The 16241-nt window shown below is 38.0% G+C and overlaps 1 protein-coding gene across 1 annotated transcript in view; it reads left to right on the forward strand.

The window, feature by feature from the left end:
* The window catches only part of LOC124290963 (neuronal acetylcholine receptor subunit alpha-10-like), a 41409-nt gene that overhangs the window by 21057 nt on the left and 4111 nt on the right, over window positions 1–16241 (forward strand). Inside the window, exons 3-6 of the mRNA XM_046727806.1 lie at window positions 6519–6727; window positions 11830–11874; window positions 12226–12335; window positions 15549–16084. Of these exons, the coding sequence (XP_046583762.1) occupies window positions 6519–6727; window positions 11830–11874; window positions 12226–12335; window positions 15549–16084 (900 nt within the window). The remainder of the gene's footprint in view (window positions 1–6518; window positions 6728–11829; window positions 11875–12225; window positions 12336–15548; window positions 16085–16241) is intronic.

Consider the following 16241-nt stretch of genomic DNA (forward strand, 5'->3'; position numbering starts at 1 on the left):
ATGTTACTCAACGAAAGGACGACTTAGTATGCTCTTTATAATGAATTTGTAATTCACCAGAGACCTTCTTCAAGGTGAAAAGGTGAAGACAGCATATGGATGGTAATACTAAAATTGTCCGCTTGAGGGATGCGAATATTGAGTTTAGCGAAGGCACTGATTTGATGGGTTGGCTATTAACCTAGCGGCTATAAATGCTTGCTATGTCACTAGAGTGTGAAACTAAGATGACATTATGTGTTGGAAACAGACGCTACAAGATTATAAAACAAAGAAACGATAAAGGGAAGAGCATCCTGCGCTTTTTTTCCAATAAAAGCCAACAGTGACCCCAACTATCGCCATGCCTGTCTGACCTATCTACATATAATCTAGAAATCAATTCTTGTAGGAAACTGTAAAGACACAACACAATTTCATGATTGCGGTCGACAATCTCCATAAAAGTCACGCCAATTCTGATCAGCCAACTCATGGTGGTCCTCGGTGTCGTTTGCCCTTGAAAAAAGAACTCACCTATAGGTCTCGCTGATTTGGGTGAATGAAAAACTGCAAGTTGCTCAATTTTAATGTTCACTGGTCCGGAAAATCATAACTGCAGCCTGATCGAAATCTCCCGTAAATTAACACATTTCACGGTGTGTGATTAGAAATGTATTTTCCGGAGTAATCACGTAATTGCACAATCTCGTGAAGCCAACGCTTTATCCGCAAACGTCATTTAAAAGGATCTCACAATGGAACCCCAAAACGCTTAAATCAAGGAAGACTGTGCCTTATAAAATGGATGCATTCTATTCTAGTTTCCACGCAATATTAATCCAAAGTTTCCGTGATGTGGATTTACGTTGTGCAACTGGACTGAGAATACAATCTGTGCAATATCCCTGTCACTGCATCATTAGAGGTGAAATCCAATTGTCGTAATGTTGATGTATATGTCTGCGATTGTTTCCGCTATTCTTGCTGAAGTGCTTGCTCGTGACGTAAAACGATATTTGTGAATTAGTCACGAGTATATTCTTATCTTAAGGACGCAGTTATCACTCTTAGTGCAGTTTTATGTGACTGTAAAAAGTGTGATATTTATATTAAGTATAAAGGAATAATCTAATGTTTCTGGGTACACATAAAACCGTGTCTTAAGTCTGTTTACGTCGGACAAATATGTTTAATGTTGCATAAATTGTAAATTATAACAAAACTACAATCATGTAAAAGATAATCCATATACCACGGGTTAAATGATTACCTTTTTGATCTTAGTCGTAAACGTGGGCACTTATCTGCCTGTCTTGGTGATTAAGGATATTTCTCGGAAATTTCACTATCATTAATGTATATGCGTTCATATTACTATCAGATGTAAAGCAAGATTGTAACCCACGTATGGAGACGTTGTACTTGTCACTATCTGCAGGGCCAATAACATGTTATAAAAAACAACAATGTCCCTTTGAAGCTACATGTAAACGCCATACTAAAACACATTTGTATCATTGTATTTCCGAAAACACGCGTTGCCATGGTTAATGGTGTGCCGTTATCAATTGTCTCGTCGGGCCTCTTTAATTATACAGAGACAATTTAAGAGATACAGGAAGATTTTCAGATAGCCACCTTATACATTTTGTTAAATTATCACTTATGGTATTACAAAGCATACTAGTAACATTATGATCAATAATGTGTTGTTCTGAAAAGTATAATAAAAATGATGCTTGCCTTTGCTGGCACAAATATCCAATCAAAATGTAAAAACGTTCAAGATTCTTGAACATGTCAATGTAATTTATAAGCACCATCATATTCATCTAATTTGGAAAACCTTTGTCTTCCTATAGCTCAAAGCAGCATTAAGGAATTCCTGTATAACGAGGTCTCAGAAAGCTGCATATTATTGAAATCTTGTCAATTGAAGGCAAACATCACGTTGTAAGGACTGAAATGGGATCAATATTTTGTTCAGGGACACAGTTTGAAATATCAATGTTTCAAAAGATTATATTAACCGCCTTCTGAAGCCAGGTAAATCAGTTTTGTCTGATGCGATTTTCATGAAAGTTTTACTATAATTCGAACTGAAATATTTAGTAGAGCAATCCGTGTAGTTCTTCCCATCAGTGCCAAGCAGGGGGTTGGAGTTTGACATAAAATGTAAAATGATCTCACAGACGTATTAAAACAGATATCGGTTTTATCAATGCATGCATGTGGTGCAGTGACTGGGAAGTGTCGATTGATCCCACAAAAGGGTTACGCGATGTTCCTATGCAGAAGTGAGGGAGTACGAATAGTTAAATGCGTGTGAAGCATTCAATTAATTATGTCAAGTATAGGAATCCGCAGTGCTATATATGGATCAATAGTTAATATAAGGACAAATTGCAAAAACCTCAGGAACAATGACAAGGAGGATAAACATCTCCGTCCGACACTCATTACCAATGGCAGTTAGCGTTTGGTGCATGTCATGCTGATGAACGACTTCAAATGATAACACATCACAACTGGTGCCAGAACACGTTTGCCAAATATGACATTTATCAATATTTCAGAATATTTGACGAGTATGAACATCAAACAAGAACAGTCAATGCCACTTTAAATACGTCAATGTTAGGGACCAAGGTGTAAACGAATGCTCACGTATTCCGATCCTTGAACAATATTTTTAAAGTGACATAGTTTTAATTATAACTTTTTTTAAACGTTGTAATGACAACATTGTATAAACTTCATATTAGACGATTTCTTACCATTTAAGGAAAAACCGTTCGATAATATTTGAAGAGACCGGTTGTACAGGTAAACACCAAAACGCAAAGCATCCAGGACAAACACAGCACGACAACCAAGCTCGGGGAGTGTTCCCTATGAACTATTGAACGGCATATATCCGGTTACGTAAATGGAACTACTAGTGTTAGTGTAAAAGGTATCCTGTGTGAAATAGTATCAAAAACAACAAATGATTCACATAAAGGATGACTTGATACTTTCTCTTCCTGTTCAATTATGGAAGTATCTGCTCATATTGTATTCAGTTGGTTCTGTTAAAGGCGCCGCCATCTAGTGACATTATCATCTTGGGTCAATAGAAGGGATCGTTTAGAGTAAACATTAGCAACTGCTGATAACTTCGTCAACGTGTTTACTTTTTCACTATCGTGACGAATAGATTACACCCTTCTTATAGATTTTTCTCCTGAAACTTTTTAACTATAGGGCTTACTTTTTTGGAAGTGTCAACTGCATGTTAAAGGGATATTCGATCGACTCATTCACTGCGTGAACCATTACAACCAATCTGTGCTATTCCGAACTCCATAGTCAGATGATTTCGTAACTTCCTCATGTAGCTATCAATTTGTGATGGATTTTTGCAGATAAATGTCGCAAGTTAACTGAACTAATTCTCCTTTGGGATACATATATTAAAAGACCAAGAGAAAACAATGATAACCTGGTAGTCATCAATTTGGTTTAGAGACGTTGCAAATTGCCACCTTAGCATTTAAGCCTGATGTGACTATTAAAACCAGATTACAACTGCCTTATAACAAGACTCCTACTGTGTTAGAGTGAGGACGATGTTGACATTTCCGAAGAGTTTAAAGTTTCTAACTTTATAAATGGTTTAGCTGTGCAAATATCACAAATAAAAAGACATTCAGGAACAAATAAAAACAATAGAAAGGTATACAGAGAAACAAAAAGTGCCTAGGTGGAAATGTGTTGTGAGAATATGATAAATCAGATGGTGTTATAAGAGTTAAGGACAATGACACACGCATTATGCAGATTGACCAAACTGTCCTTGACGAATTCCCAGTATGTTCCTGAGAAAACAGGGACCAAAGAACGGTAGTCTTCTATTCATAAAAACCACGTCCTGCATCTTACAATCAAGTCAATCCTAAAAGGAATCCGGTAACATTATTCTCCTATGTACCGAGCGTGATATAGTGTGAGAGTGCGGCGATCATCAAGTCGTCTCTGGACATGACCTGTTGACCAGGCAGCACTCACAACTGCTGATAAATGAAGCCAAAAAATGGAATAACAAACTTGATGTATGGGCAGGGTAGACGTGCTTTTCACGACACGATAGGCTTAATAAAAAGTCCCTGCCAGATCTATGTTTACCACGCAAGTTTCATGGGCATGTGAAGGAGCTCCACGCGAGAATGCGAAAGGGCTTCTTCAAGGTTCCTGACGCTCTGAGCGTTCCTCGTTATCTCAAGAAGGATCTCACTGTGCCTGGTCTGCTGAGAATGCCTATTGTAACTTTCCGAGATGTGTTTTTCCTATCGTCTCTGAAGTGTTGGAGTTAACTAGATGACTGAGTTATTGACATTTGACAACCAGGTTCGTTACTGGAGTTTTTAGGCTACGTCCATAGACATACACAGAGAAGAATATTTATTTCTGGACTAAATTTCGTTTTAGCCTTATACCGTATGGAATATCTATTAGTTACCAATGAGTATCATCTTATCTATTTGGATCAAGGAATTGTTCGTATGTCATTCTTTGCAATAGTGTAAAGTGAGTTAGTCATTGTGGATAAAACTACTTTGAGCAGTGTTCCAGTCATTAGGTAACACGGATATATATATATATATATATATAAATTAGCGACCCAACGGACGGCTAGCTAAATAAGCATAAATGGGCACGCTTCTATGGTATGGTCACTCGTGTATCCACAATCACGAAAAATGTGAACACACAGAGGCATTCTGCAACGACATGTTAAGCAATTAAACTACTGAGAGCAATATGTGTGTTTGCAAGCTTATTTACCAGAAGGTCAATACAATTAATAACAACTTGGCGATTTCGAGGCCAGACACAGGAAATCTCATCACAACGGCTCATTAAAATAATTATAAGAATCTGGAACAACCCATCCAATCCATCTAATTTTACCTTTCTGATAATTTTTAGTGAACAGAAAAACACAAGGTATGTATACTCATGAGTGTATTGATTTGTTCAGCACTTAAGAAAGTTTGAAGCTCTTAGTGAATCATCTTTGTTGACATACGCGCTTGTTCTATATCTCTCGCTGAGTTTTAGCCTCACACAAACAGTTAGCACGAAACGAGGAAGAATTGAATTTCTGCACGTTGTATCACTACCGACGGGGAAAACATACCAACATCTTCGACGGAGATATATTACCGTATATATGCCTGATTATGTTGACGGCCATGATGGTGAATGTTGACATATTGTTGATGATGATATATAACCCTTGTATTTGTTTCAGATGAGCCCGCGTGTAAACTTAATATACATTTTATGTAAAGTCATGTACAAAAATATATTACCAACATCTACAACAGTGACATCGTTCCAAATTGGAAAGAAATATACTACCCATCAACAGTTTAGACTCACCTAAAGCACTCATTATATGTTATGTACAACCAGAAATTATTGAGAATTTAAGATTGTATATTTTAAATTTTTTTTCACTCATTACTCACGTTTTAAATGTGAATATTAGCAGAACATAACCCCAGATTCAAAGACAGGTGAACAGTTAGTATTTTGTCAAGTCAACATGGGCAGCAATGCAGGCTTCAATGCGGCGGGGAATACTACTGATCAAAGAAGTTAGAAAGTCGTTGTCCATGCTGTCCCAATGTCGGACCACCTCTTCTTTCATTTCAGCAATATTTGTCAGATTTTTCTTATTGACACTTTCCTTCATATGTCCCCAAACGTTTTCTATTGGATTTAGGTCAGGGCTATAGCTTGGCCAATCTAATAATGTCATAATTTGGGTCCGAAACCAAGCCTGTGAATGCTTTGAACGATGTTTTGGGTCGTTGTCCTGATGGAAAATCCAAACATTTCCATAGAACACGTGAGCAGATGGAAGTAAAGCACTGAGGATCACTGAAAATGTCGTCTGCTAGCAAGTAAACCAAGGGGGATAACTCTTCACAAACTAATGAAAAAGGATTAACGGAGTTGTCTCTATTGAATGAAACCAAGCACTTGAGAGCTGGTCAAGGTTTTTTATACTAGAAATCTAATGAAACATATTCCTAAAATTCGCAATAATTTCTGGTCATACTATACATATGGTTACATCGAAGATGAATGTCTCCACTAACTTGGGGGAACCAACTGCAAACTTTCTGCAGATGAATTGTACGAGGACCATGCATTAAATTCCTAAAAGCATGTCCAAATATCGTCCATGTGAACAGTTGCGTTTTGGTGTAAAGTTTTGTTAAGAATTCGCCAGTTTTCACTGATTTTCAACATTTACCGAACTCATGACAATAATCTTTTCAACGTTACGAATGTGTTTTACAATACATTAGTTCATGTGTAAACAATGGAATATTTTGCAAAATCAAGTTTAGAACAGTTGACTGAAGAAAGTGGCCACATTTACACTAGTGATGGGTAGTATATCATGACGACATAGTGTAACAATTGAAATCTTTATCTTGTACTTTATCTTGAACCAATATCTGCATCTGCCATACTAGTTTCAGGATGCGGGGTAAAAGGCAACGTCGTAGAGATCAAGCTGGTGGAAGTGCAAAGGACAGCAGAGGAAATGGCCAACATCCCTGATGAACAGAGGCTGATGAACCACATCATGAGGGGCTATGAGAAGTCAGTGAGGCCAGTCCGGAATGCAACAACCCCAGTCATTATCAGAATGGGATTAACGCTAACACAAATATTTGATATGGTGAGTGTGTTTGAATGTGCTGAAGGTTATTGGTAATAGATTTGTCTGGCGTGCTATGTACACATGAAATATATGGCATTTGGTATTGTGTATCTTGATGATGACGACACAAGTGACATTGTACACAATAATATTGTTACTGTCAACAAAGTGTTGAGCTGCATTGTGCGCAGTCGGCCCTGAACAAGCTCGGCAGATGATGTTTTCTTACCACATACTAATATGGAAATCACTTAACATCCACATCACATACTCTCATAACGTTGTTATTTTCATATATTGCCAACGGGATAGTCTACATGTACGCAGATTTTATGCATCCAAATTAAAACAAAAAAGATTATCTTTAAGTACACACGAACTGAAATATCGATTTGTGTGTCAGTATTGTACAGCCTTAATCGCATTTATAAATGTATTTCGAATTATGAGTTATGAACAACTCTAAATGTGGGTTCAATCATATTGGATGGACTTGTGAATTAAACATTGTGAGATTCGTTCTGTATTCTCTTCCCTACATCTCACACGACAGGTTTCGGGTTGTTGTCAATGGAGATGATATCATCCAGTGATAAGTTGGAAAATGATGGTGATGCAATGTCTGCATTCAATTCAATTTCCATTAAAACACAAAAAGAATGTTTGGTTTACATATATTGTAACGTGCGGATTTCCAAGTTAACCGGGCGGTGAGGTAGAATAGTGGTTAAACCGTATGCTCTTGGCCTTGGGTTCGATTCCCCACATGGGTACAATGTTCGAGGACCATTTTGAGTGTCTCCCGCTGTGATATTGTTGCAATATTGCTAAAACCCAACTCACTCACTCCAAGTTAACCATTAAAACACAAAAAGAATCCAACGTGAAACCGTCAAATATTTACCAATTAATAACTGTACTCTAACTTTATTACATTAGTTCCACTCAATACAAATATCTACAAATAAAATCTGCAAAATATAATGATATATCCACAAAATGACTATCGAGTAACGATTTCTTGTCTGTTTCAGTTCAGCCACTATCAATCATGGTGTATACTTTCTTCTACTCCACAGTTTATAACGAACCTAGATAGTTCATACATAATCGATTCGCGGAATCTGCATTCTCAATGAAACGAAACTGGGCAAACTGGGATTACATGATTCTGGTTGAAACAGACTGATTTGCCATATTCCTCAGAATATTGATTTTTTGTTACAAGCATTATGCATGTACTGTGAACTACGGAGATAGAAAAATAGTTTTCTGCAATTGTGTTTTAATCAGCTTGTCCATACCTGACTACCACCGCAGCAAGCGCTGTATTTGTTAACTTCTTTTCGAAACGAATTACGCAGCACTTCCTTGACCAGAAGTGCCTTACTTTACTAAATACCAACATGAGACCTGTATCTGTATGCATTCGAGTACTTTTGCTCGGATTGGCAAAATCAAAATATGGCACATTAGCACGACATTTTATATGAAGGTATACTAATGATCCTATATCCTTCCATAGTTGTCAAATATCCAATTACTAACAGTGATTTACCCACCTGAGCTCGTAATTAAATGAGACCAGTGAAACCGCATCATCTCCTTCACATTTACATCTATGCGTGAAAATATTAAACGACAAAAATATACACAAGAGCCACTACTGCAGCTTTCTGATTGTCAATATTCCCTTTTATGTCGAGCAATATTCCACCAGCTCTAACCTTTGATGTCTACATTTCACAATTTAGAGGTACAATCGATATCTTCTTTACTCGTTCTCCGACGACATCAAAGAGCGTCATTCCACCCTTGCCGAATAGTCGCTTATCAAGGTTTTAACAATCAATGCCTTACAAAGCTTTTCAAAACCACCCCGAGGACAGTACCTAATTATACGAGTCTGGGACAAAAATGATGTTTGATACATTTGCCTAGTATTAAAACATGGCACATATGTTCCCGAGTATTATTCAGACGGACCCTTGACTTGCCTTTACGTGTGTTTGTGACATGTGATCAACAGACAACACCAATGTATCGGGTGTAGTAATGAAGCATATGAGTTCGTGATGAATCGTTTATCTTGTCATTTCACGTTTCTGAACGTGATGCATTGCGAACTCACTACTTACACGTGTTATCAATGTACAACTACACTCATCTCCCACCAATCTCCAGACTTTAAATCCCCAAAAATGTAATTGCGAAATATAGACTTCTTATGAAATCTAGACAATCCAGTAACCATGTTTACCGGCTTTCAGCATCCTTTGTGCCTCCAATCTGGGCTAATCAACGCGCGAAGCATTACGCTATCGATTCTCCTTTTCTTGAACTATTTAAAGGCCTCCATGAAAACAGCGCGAGACATAAAACGTAACAACCGTGAATATTTTCATAAACACCTTTTTATTACATTGCTCGACATTTTCAGTAAAAACTACTTTCGTGCAAGAGTGATTGGCGTTGCACCCGTGCTAAGTCATTTACGGTACCCTTGCTTTTGATATATGAGAAGACGAGGCCATCAGCATAGATAAAACATTACGATCAGTACATTTTCTCCTTTGTTATTGTTTAGCTACGTATGTACGAATAATAACATTGGTGTCTTTTCAACATCCCGAACATCACCCTCCGAAATGATAGTGTACTCCCACGGTAGAGTGTCAACCCACGGATAACAACCCGTAACCAATCAACTCTCTTCTAATAAAACATCAAATAGAAAGTTCAAACTTCATTCATAAATATTTTACTGACAAGAAATTAAGTTGTTTTTATACCTTTTGTTTGCGTGTTCTTTCCACGCTGTTTCACGAAATTATTCCATTCCAAAAACATTATCCATGATTGATGTGTTTGTCAACGGACGGTCGGATAGAAAGCGTACACTCGAAACAAGATTCACAACGGAATTCGTTAGTCTCATTTATACAATCTTACAACATAGTCTAGTCATTATTTTAAACATTCGCGGGAGGCGTCATGGCAACCTGTTTGTTACTCAATGAGTATTTAGAAAGGGGATATTTAGCAATACATTGCCCAACACAACTCAACACACACGCACACACACACACACACACACACACACGTACGCACGTACGCATACATACACAAGTTCATGTTTGTCAGTTGAACCCTGTTTGATATTTCATCCAGTCTGGACAAGACGGTGATATAACCTGATACAAAGGAACACTCAGCTGTGATGAAGATCACTTGTCTAAGATCAGACCTTTACAATCACTTTGAACTCGAGCACATTTCCCTTGTGAGTTGTTGTTCAGGTCTGCACAGGTGGAGCTGTTGAAGTCGCCGTGATACTCTTTGAAGGTATCTGATGAAAAAAATATCCAATTCCATCCCTGCATATCAACAGGAGCCTTACTTTTATCAACAACGGCGCTGCTTCCACCTATCAATTAATTACCTATACTTCTTGTGAGACTGAATAAGCAACTAATGACCCAGAATACGAGAAGATCGCCCATTGACATCTTACTTTCACTCGCGGAAGTAATGGAGTATCATAGCCATTGATTGGGCGGAAGGAAACATCACGTCAAACTCACAGCATGCCAGCCTCATTTGACATGCAGACAGGGGACCATATCATAAGAACGATTTTAGCAAATGATTTTAACATGAAAGGAAATCTGAAAACGGGCCTGTATCTATAAACAAAAAATGCTTGCCCAATTTCAGATGATGGTGATTGAACAGTCACTAACAGTATAAACAATGTCCATGCATGTGATACCTTCCCTCCTTATGTTATTGTGAATAGCTTCAGGCTAATGACACCATCTCTCCAAGGGGAAAAGGACGGAAGCAAAATCTGATTGCAAACTATATCCCGTGTCCAGAATTTCTGATCCAAACCATGTTCTAATGTAAACAAGGAAGTCAGCGTGGTGGCGAATACAGTTGCTCTCATTACTTCGACAAACACCCCCTTAGGGGGGATACGACATCATCCTCTTTTCACTCTTAAATACAATTCTGCAGATCCAAAATTGATCAGACAAGGCTAGAGTAAAAGCTGAGGGATAGCCACGTCCAACCTGGCCCACTCTTGTTTTACATAGTTTTCCAATTAGCGGTATTAGGTTTCCATCAGGCAATCTTGTGGTTGTCCTCGTTTGTGAATGAACTTCTCAGGCTCTGCATACATGTTGAACATTGCCAACATTAGCATTAGGATTCTGTTGCTATCAACGACGACGTTGCAACAGCAACGTCACGTGTTGGAAACGTAAATAAAGCTGCTCAAAATACGATAGGAGTCTTCTAAATCCCATGTGTAATTGTGCACTCAGAGGACTTTAAAATAACTTAAGCAGAGGATTATGTCTATTTCTGTTCTTCGACCTCCCAAATGGAGACACTGTGCATGGGCCCCCGACACTGTCTAGAATTAAGATTACTCAATACTGCCGTTAGGGTTTTCCCCCAGACTGAACCATCCGAAGAACATACGTCATTATGGCTCAACGATAGATCTGTTGTGTAAAACGATAAACGTAACTATTTCGAACCAAACTGTAGTCGTGAGAATCCAATATGTCTGAAGTTCTGCTACAATACAGTTCGCTACTTATCAGTGGCTGCCTGTGGTCAGCTAAACGTACTGACATATGAAAACCAACTGAGTCGATTATTTATGTCATTACAAGAATTAGTCCACATAAATTAGAGAGAACTTTTTGCATGGCCAATCTGCGTATAAACTGTAATACAGTAACTTAAGTATATGCTTCCTTTTATTGGGGGAAATATGAAGACAAAGTTAGAAGAGATGAAGAGGAGAGAGCCTTCCTCGTCAATTTCCCTTTCTAAAGCTTTCCAAGATTAATAAGATGTCAAAGAAAGCTACCTCTGTCCTTCGTCCTTCTAGATAATTACTGCAGTTTTATGGTGTAGACTACAAACCTCTGCTTCAGTTATGATCATGTTTTCGAACATAGGTATTTCTGGTTTTGATTACTGTCTGAATACTATGCCGTGGAAAATGTCATGGGCACTTGTATGTACACCCTGGTTTTCTTGGATGTGGCGCATTCCTGTATGAATCTGATCACTCACCGTTTGCCCTTGTTCTGTTTCAGGATGAGAAGAATCAGGTTCTCGTTACAAACGTGTGGTTAGATCAGGTAAATACAATTAATAAAAAAAACATTATACGAAACATTATAGCTTTGGCAAACACGTAAATCCCAAAAACAACTTTCTGTGAAATGAATGACCCAGTTGTAATTGAAACACACATGATAAGGAAATCATTAAAAAAGACAAAACTTACTTTTTTTGTCCAGGAAGCCGTAAAATAATCCTGGAAAGTGGCAAATCGATTTTTGAAATGAATGTGTTACATAGCATGTACCGATCAGGTACCTCCAAAACTATAACACCCAAGTATTTATCGATGGGTAACAGTTATTGAACGAATATAGCATAGGAGCCATCTGCTTCTCCATGTACAACAGTGCGTACTCTCTTTTCAGGAATGGGTGGACGAATTCCTCACCTGGAATCCACCGATGTTCAACAACATCACTATGCTGAGGATACCGTGCCACAAACTATGGCTGCCAGATATCGTACTTTACAACAAGTATGTTCACGTTCTTTCTGTGTGAGTGAGTGAGTGTGAGTGTGTGTGTGTGTGTGTGTGTGTGTGTGTGTGTGTGTGTGTGTGTGTGTGTGTGTGTGTGTGTGTGTGTGTGTGTGTGTGTTAGTATAATTGTATGCCGAAATACTGCTTTCGCTGCTTTACCCAAGCTAACAGAAACGTTATTTGAAGGTACCGTTGAAAGTATACTAACTGTAAGAAAATGTATTGTTATAAACTTAAATTTATATCATACTTAAGTAAATGTAAACAATAATCATTATATCATGTTAACTGCCCCACGCGTGTCCGTAGTCACACACTAAGTTCTAGCAGCCGTTAGAAATGTTGTGTTGTGATTTCCAGCCATTTACCGGTCAACTGGAATACTTCAGCAGGTCCATGCTCGCACATATTGTCCCAACATGTATTAACAAATATTAACATATTACATACTTTAAATAAACACGTACTGTAGATATCTTAATGTACATATGTCTACGAGATGTTATATGTAAACAAACATACATTTACATAGTTTATGTCTCCATTTGTAAAACAGTAAGGTGACTTTATCGGGCACAATAACAACAGTCGTACGTTGTTCAAATATGGGCCATCTGATTTGTCAGAGTGGATCAATGAGTGAGGTATAGTGCCATAGGTAGAACGCAAGGGAACTTGAATATACCGAGTCTGTGTCAGAAAGCTCCTTTTGACTGTCCTGTATGAAAACTTTGTAGTATTATAACATAACCATTATACATGCATGTGAGCATGGACACATTTATTGTTTGAATAGAGATACTAGTGCAATTGACAAATATATATGTGACATATATTATGTCACATGAAAGCCAGGGAATAAGGATTTTAAATTATCCTGCGAATCAGATTCCAATGAACTAATCATTAAAAATCTCGTGACTATTTGTCAAAAGTTACAGCAACTGTCATCCGATGTTTACTGACAGAAAGGACATTTGAATTTTCTAGATAGACTATTATGGTAAGAAGTAGGAATCTGTAGCCCATCAATGATCTATTTTGATCTATGTTTGTGTTTGACTTGTACTATATCTCACTAAACGACGGGTGACTGAAATTATCTGAGCCAAACTTTGATGGACAACGTTGATGGGATTTGATTGCTAATATATTAAAACTTAATTCTCATTGAGCTCTTAGAGATTCACACATATTTAACAACGATGCTGAAATACAAGGATTATAGTGGTTTAGATGCATTCTGCTGATGGTGTGAAATGTTACTCGTGTCATCACCATTCACATATATGCTTGCTGGATTGCTGACGGCGCCAGATCTGGAGAGTACGAGGGATTTTTAAAACGTTCAGTGTCACCGTCATGTATGACTGCTATGGCGGCAACAGAAGCGTGGGCAAGTGTATTGTCGTGTAGGGACAACGCATCTTCAGTGAGCTTTAGCCTTCGTATCCTCAGGGGTTTGCCCACAGAGAAGAGCATAAATTGGCCATTAATGGTCTGACCATTAAGGAGATATTCCATCAGTACTGAAGTCGCTGAAAACCGAAGTCATGACCTTGCCAGTTGAGGGAAAATGCTTAAATTGTTCACTGAAAGCACCTGAGTCCGATTCTAACTACGTAATTTTCAACGGGGGTTAATGAACCTAGATCGTGGAACCCTGTGCCATGTTCTAGTTCATTCCTGAGAATTCCACTATATTCGCACGTGACGCGTGGTGAGTCTTCGACTATCAATTTAAAGCATGGATGAAGCGCAAATTGTTACTGATTCATCTTCGAGTCTCTCCCTTCCCTTTTGAACTTCGATACTTACCTCTTTACAGTGAAAAAAGTGGAACACCATAGCCCTAACGTTCAGACCATTTCAGTTGTAATTTTGAAAGTTACTGCCCCACTGTGTATTTAGTTCACATGCAGCTGTAAACAGTGAAAGTGTTGTATTCTATTTCATACCTGCAAACTGTTTTGTGTGTACTTTAAATATGCAAATCAACCAGTCCTCGTACATTGTGTGCAAAATCTGATTTCATGACCACTGGTGTTGATTCAGAACACATGCTTTTTACATAGCCAGATCCATATAATCGACTCATACTATCGATTTCTTATGATTATGGAAAGGACTTGCCGCTTTTATTCCGAGGCGTGGATGTTTCTCTTGTTGAAAACTAAATGGCATTTAACTTTACTTCTTTTTTTAAACTGTATTTGATGTTTGCCACACAGAACATCGTGTGACTTTGAGGAAGGACAGTATTTAACTGCTTGATATGAAATTTCCTTAATTTCACCCTCTCACAGAGAGCAATACTATTGCCTACGCTAGTTGCATAAATGTACTTCAAAACCTCTGAAACCTTTATCAATAACGTATATACTTAGACCAACAAACAGGGACACGAGAAAACGTTTCCAGAATGTAACCAAATGAAAAATCTCTAAATTCCAAACCTCGTTGTGTAAATCTACTTCAAAACCTCTGAAATCATATTCATAACGAAAATTGTGCGGCCAACAAACTAGGACACTTGATAACGTTTCCTTAGTGAATGTAACCAGATGACAGAAGGAATAATCTCTAAATTCCCAAATTTGCAGAGTTCATAAATAGATTTTCTGCGAAAAAATTAAATCATACGGAAGGACATGTTACCATAGTAACAAGAATATTATAGCAATCACACTTGTGCTACTCTAGCCGGAATCTATGGGTTTATCCAGGGATCTCAATTAAAGTGTCATTACTCCTATTTTCTGTATTCGTGTGGCATTTCTTTCTTCAACATATTTCACACGTACATATATATGCATGTATGAAAGGGAATATAGAAAAATACCAATGCCTTTATTCAAGTAGGAATGCACATATTCCAAGCAAGAAGGGATATTGACAGCTGCAAGAGCATTGAATTCATTTTATCCTTTATGTAATAAACTGGCACAAGTAGATCTGTAAATCTCGATCAGATGTAATGTGTTTTTTTATGCAAACTATTCAGAAATATTAGAAATAGATCTGATAATAGAGATGAAGCAATAGTTCACAGAACAGTACTTGATAATTTACAAAGTGTAATGACTTTACTCACACATTAAAAGTATTTTCGACATTGGCTTTGGAAACCATTGATAACACTCAGTCCGTCAGTGGGTGTCTTAAAAAGACAGTCTTTTGCTTTCATAAAACAGTGCACTTCTTTTACAGTGCTGCAGAATATACTGACGGACTTATGCCAGCCAACGCTATGGTATCTTCGGATGGTAACGTGTTTTGGCCTGTCCCAACCAAACTCCAGAGTTCCTGCAAGGTCGATGTCACCTATTTTCCTTTCGACATACAGCGATGTCGTTTAAAGTTTGGCTCTTGGACATATGATGGCTATCAAGTAGACATCACAAACCGGACAACAGAGGTCGACTTAAGCAACTACGTCGTCAACGGAGAGTGGGAACTTATACGCATAAGAATTGTCCGCAACGTTGTGCGGTATGCTTGCTGCGACGAGCCTTTCCCTGACGTGACATTCTACGTCACAATTCGACGTCGCACGTTGTACTACATGTACAACGTGGTGTTCCCGTGTGTGATGATGTCGGCGCTGACACTGCTCGTGTTTTGTCTTCCACCTGACTCGGGTGAGAAAATAGCACTAGGAATTACTGTGCTGTTGGCGTTCTCAGTCTTCATGTTAGCAGTTGCAGAAAATCTTCCTGAAACCTCCGAATTTGTTCCTCTGATAAGTAAGTATTGGACACATTATTTTCTCTATGTACATGATTAACAAGTTAAGTTAATAATTAAGTGGTTCTAGATTCATTTAATATAACAACAAATATCATTTCTATCTTAATTCCAAAAGTAAATGGGTTACATTTTACGTTGTATCTGTATCTGGGT

The sequence above is a fragment of the Haliotis rubra genome, unplaced genomic scaffold (assembly GCF_003918875.1).
Source record: "Haliotis rubra isolate DU_JTF1 unplaced genomic scaffold, ASM391887v1 Scf48, whole genome shotgun sequence".
Lineage (NCBI taxonomy): Eukaryota > Metazoa > Mollusca > Gastropoda > Lepetellida > Haliotidae > Haliotis > Haliotis rubra.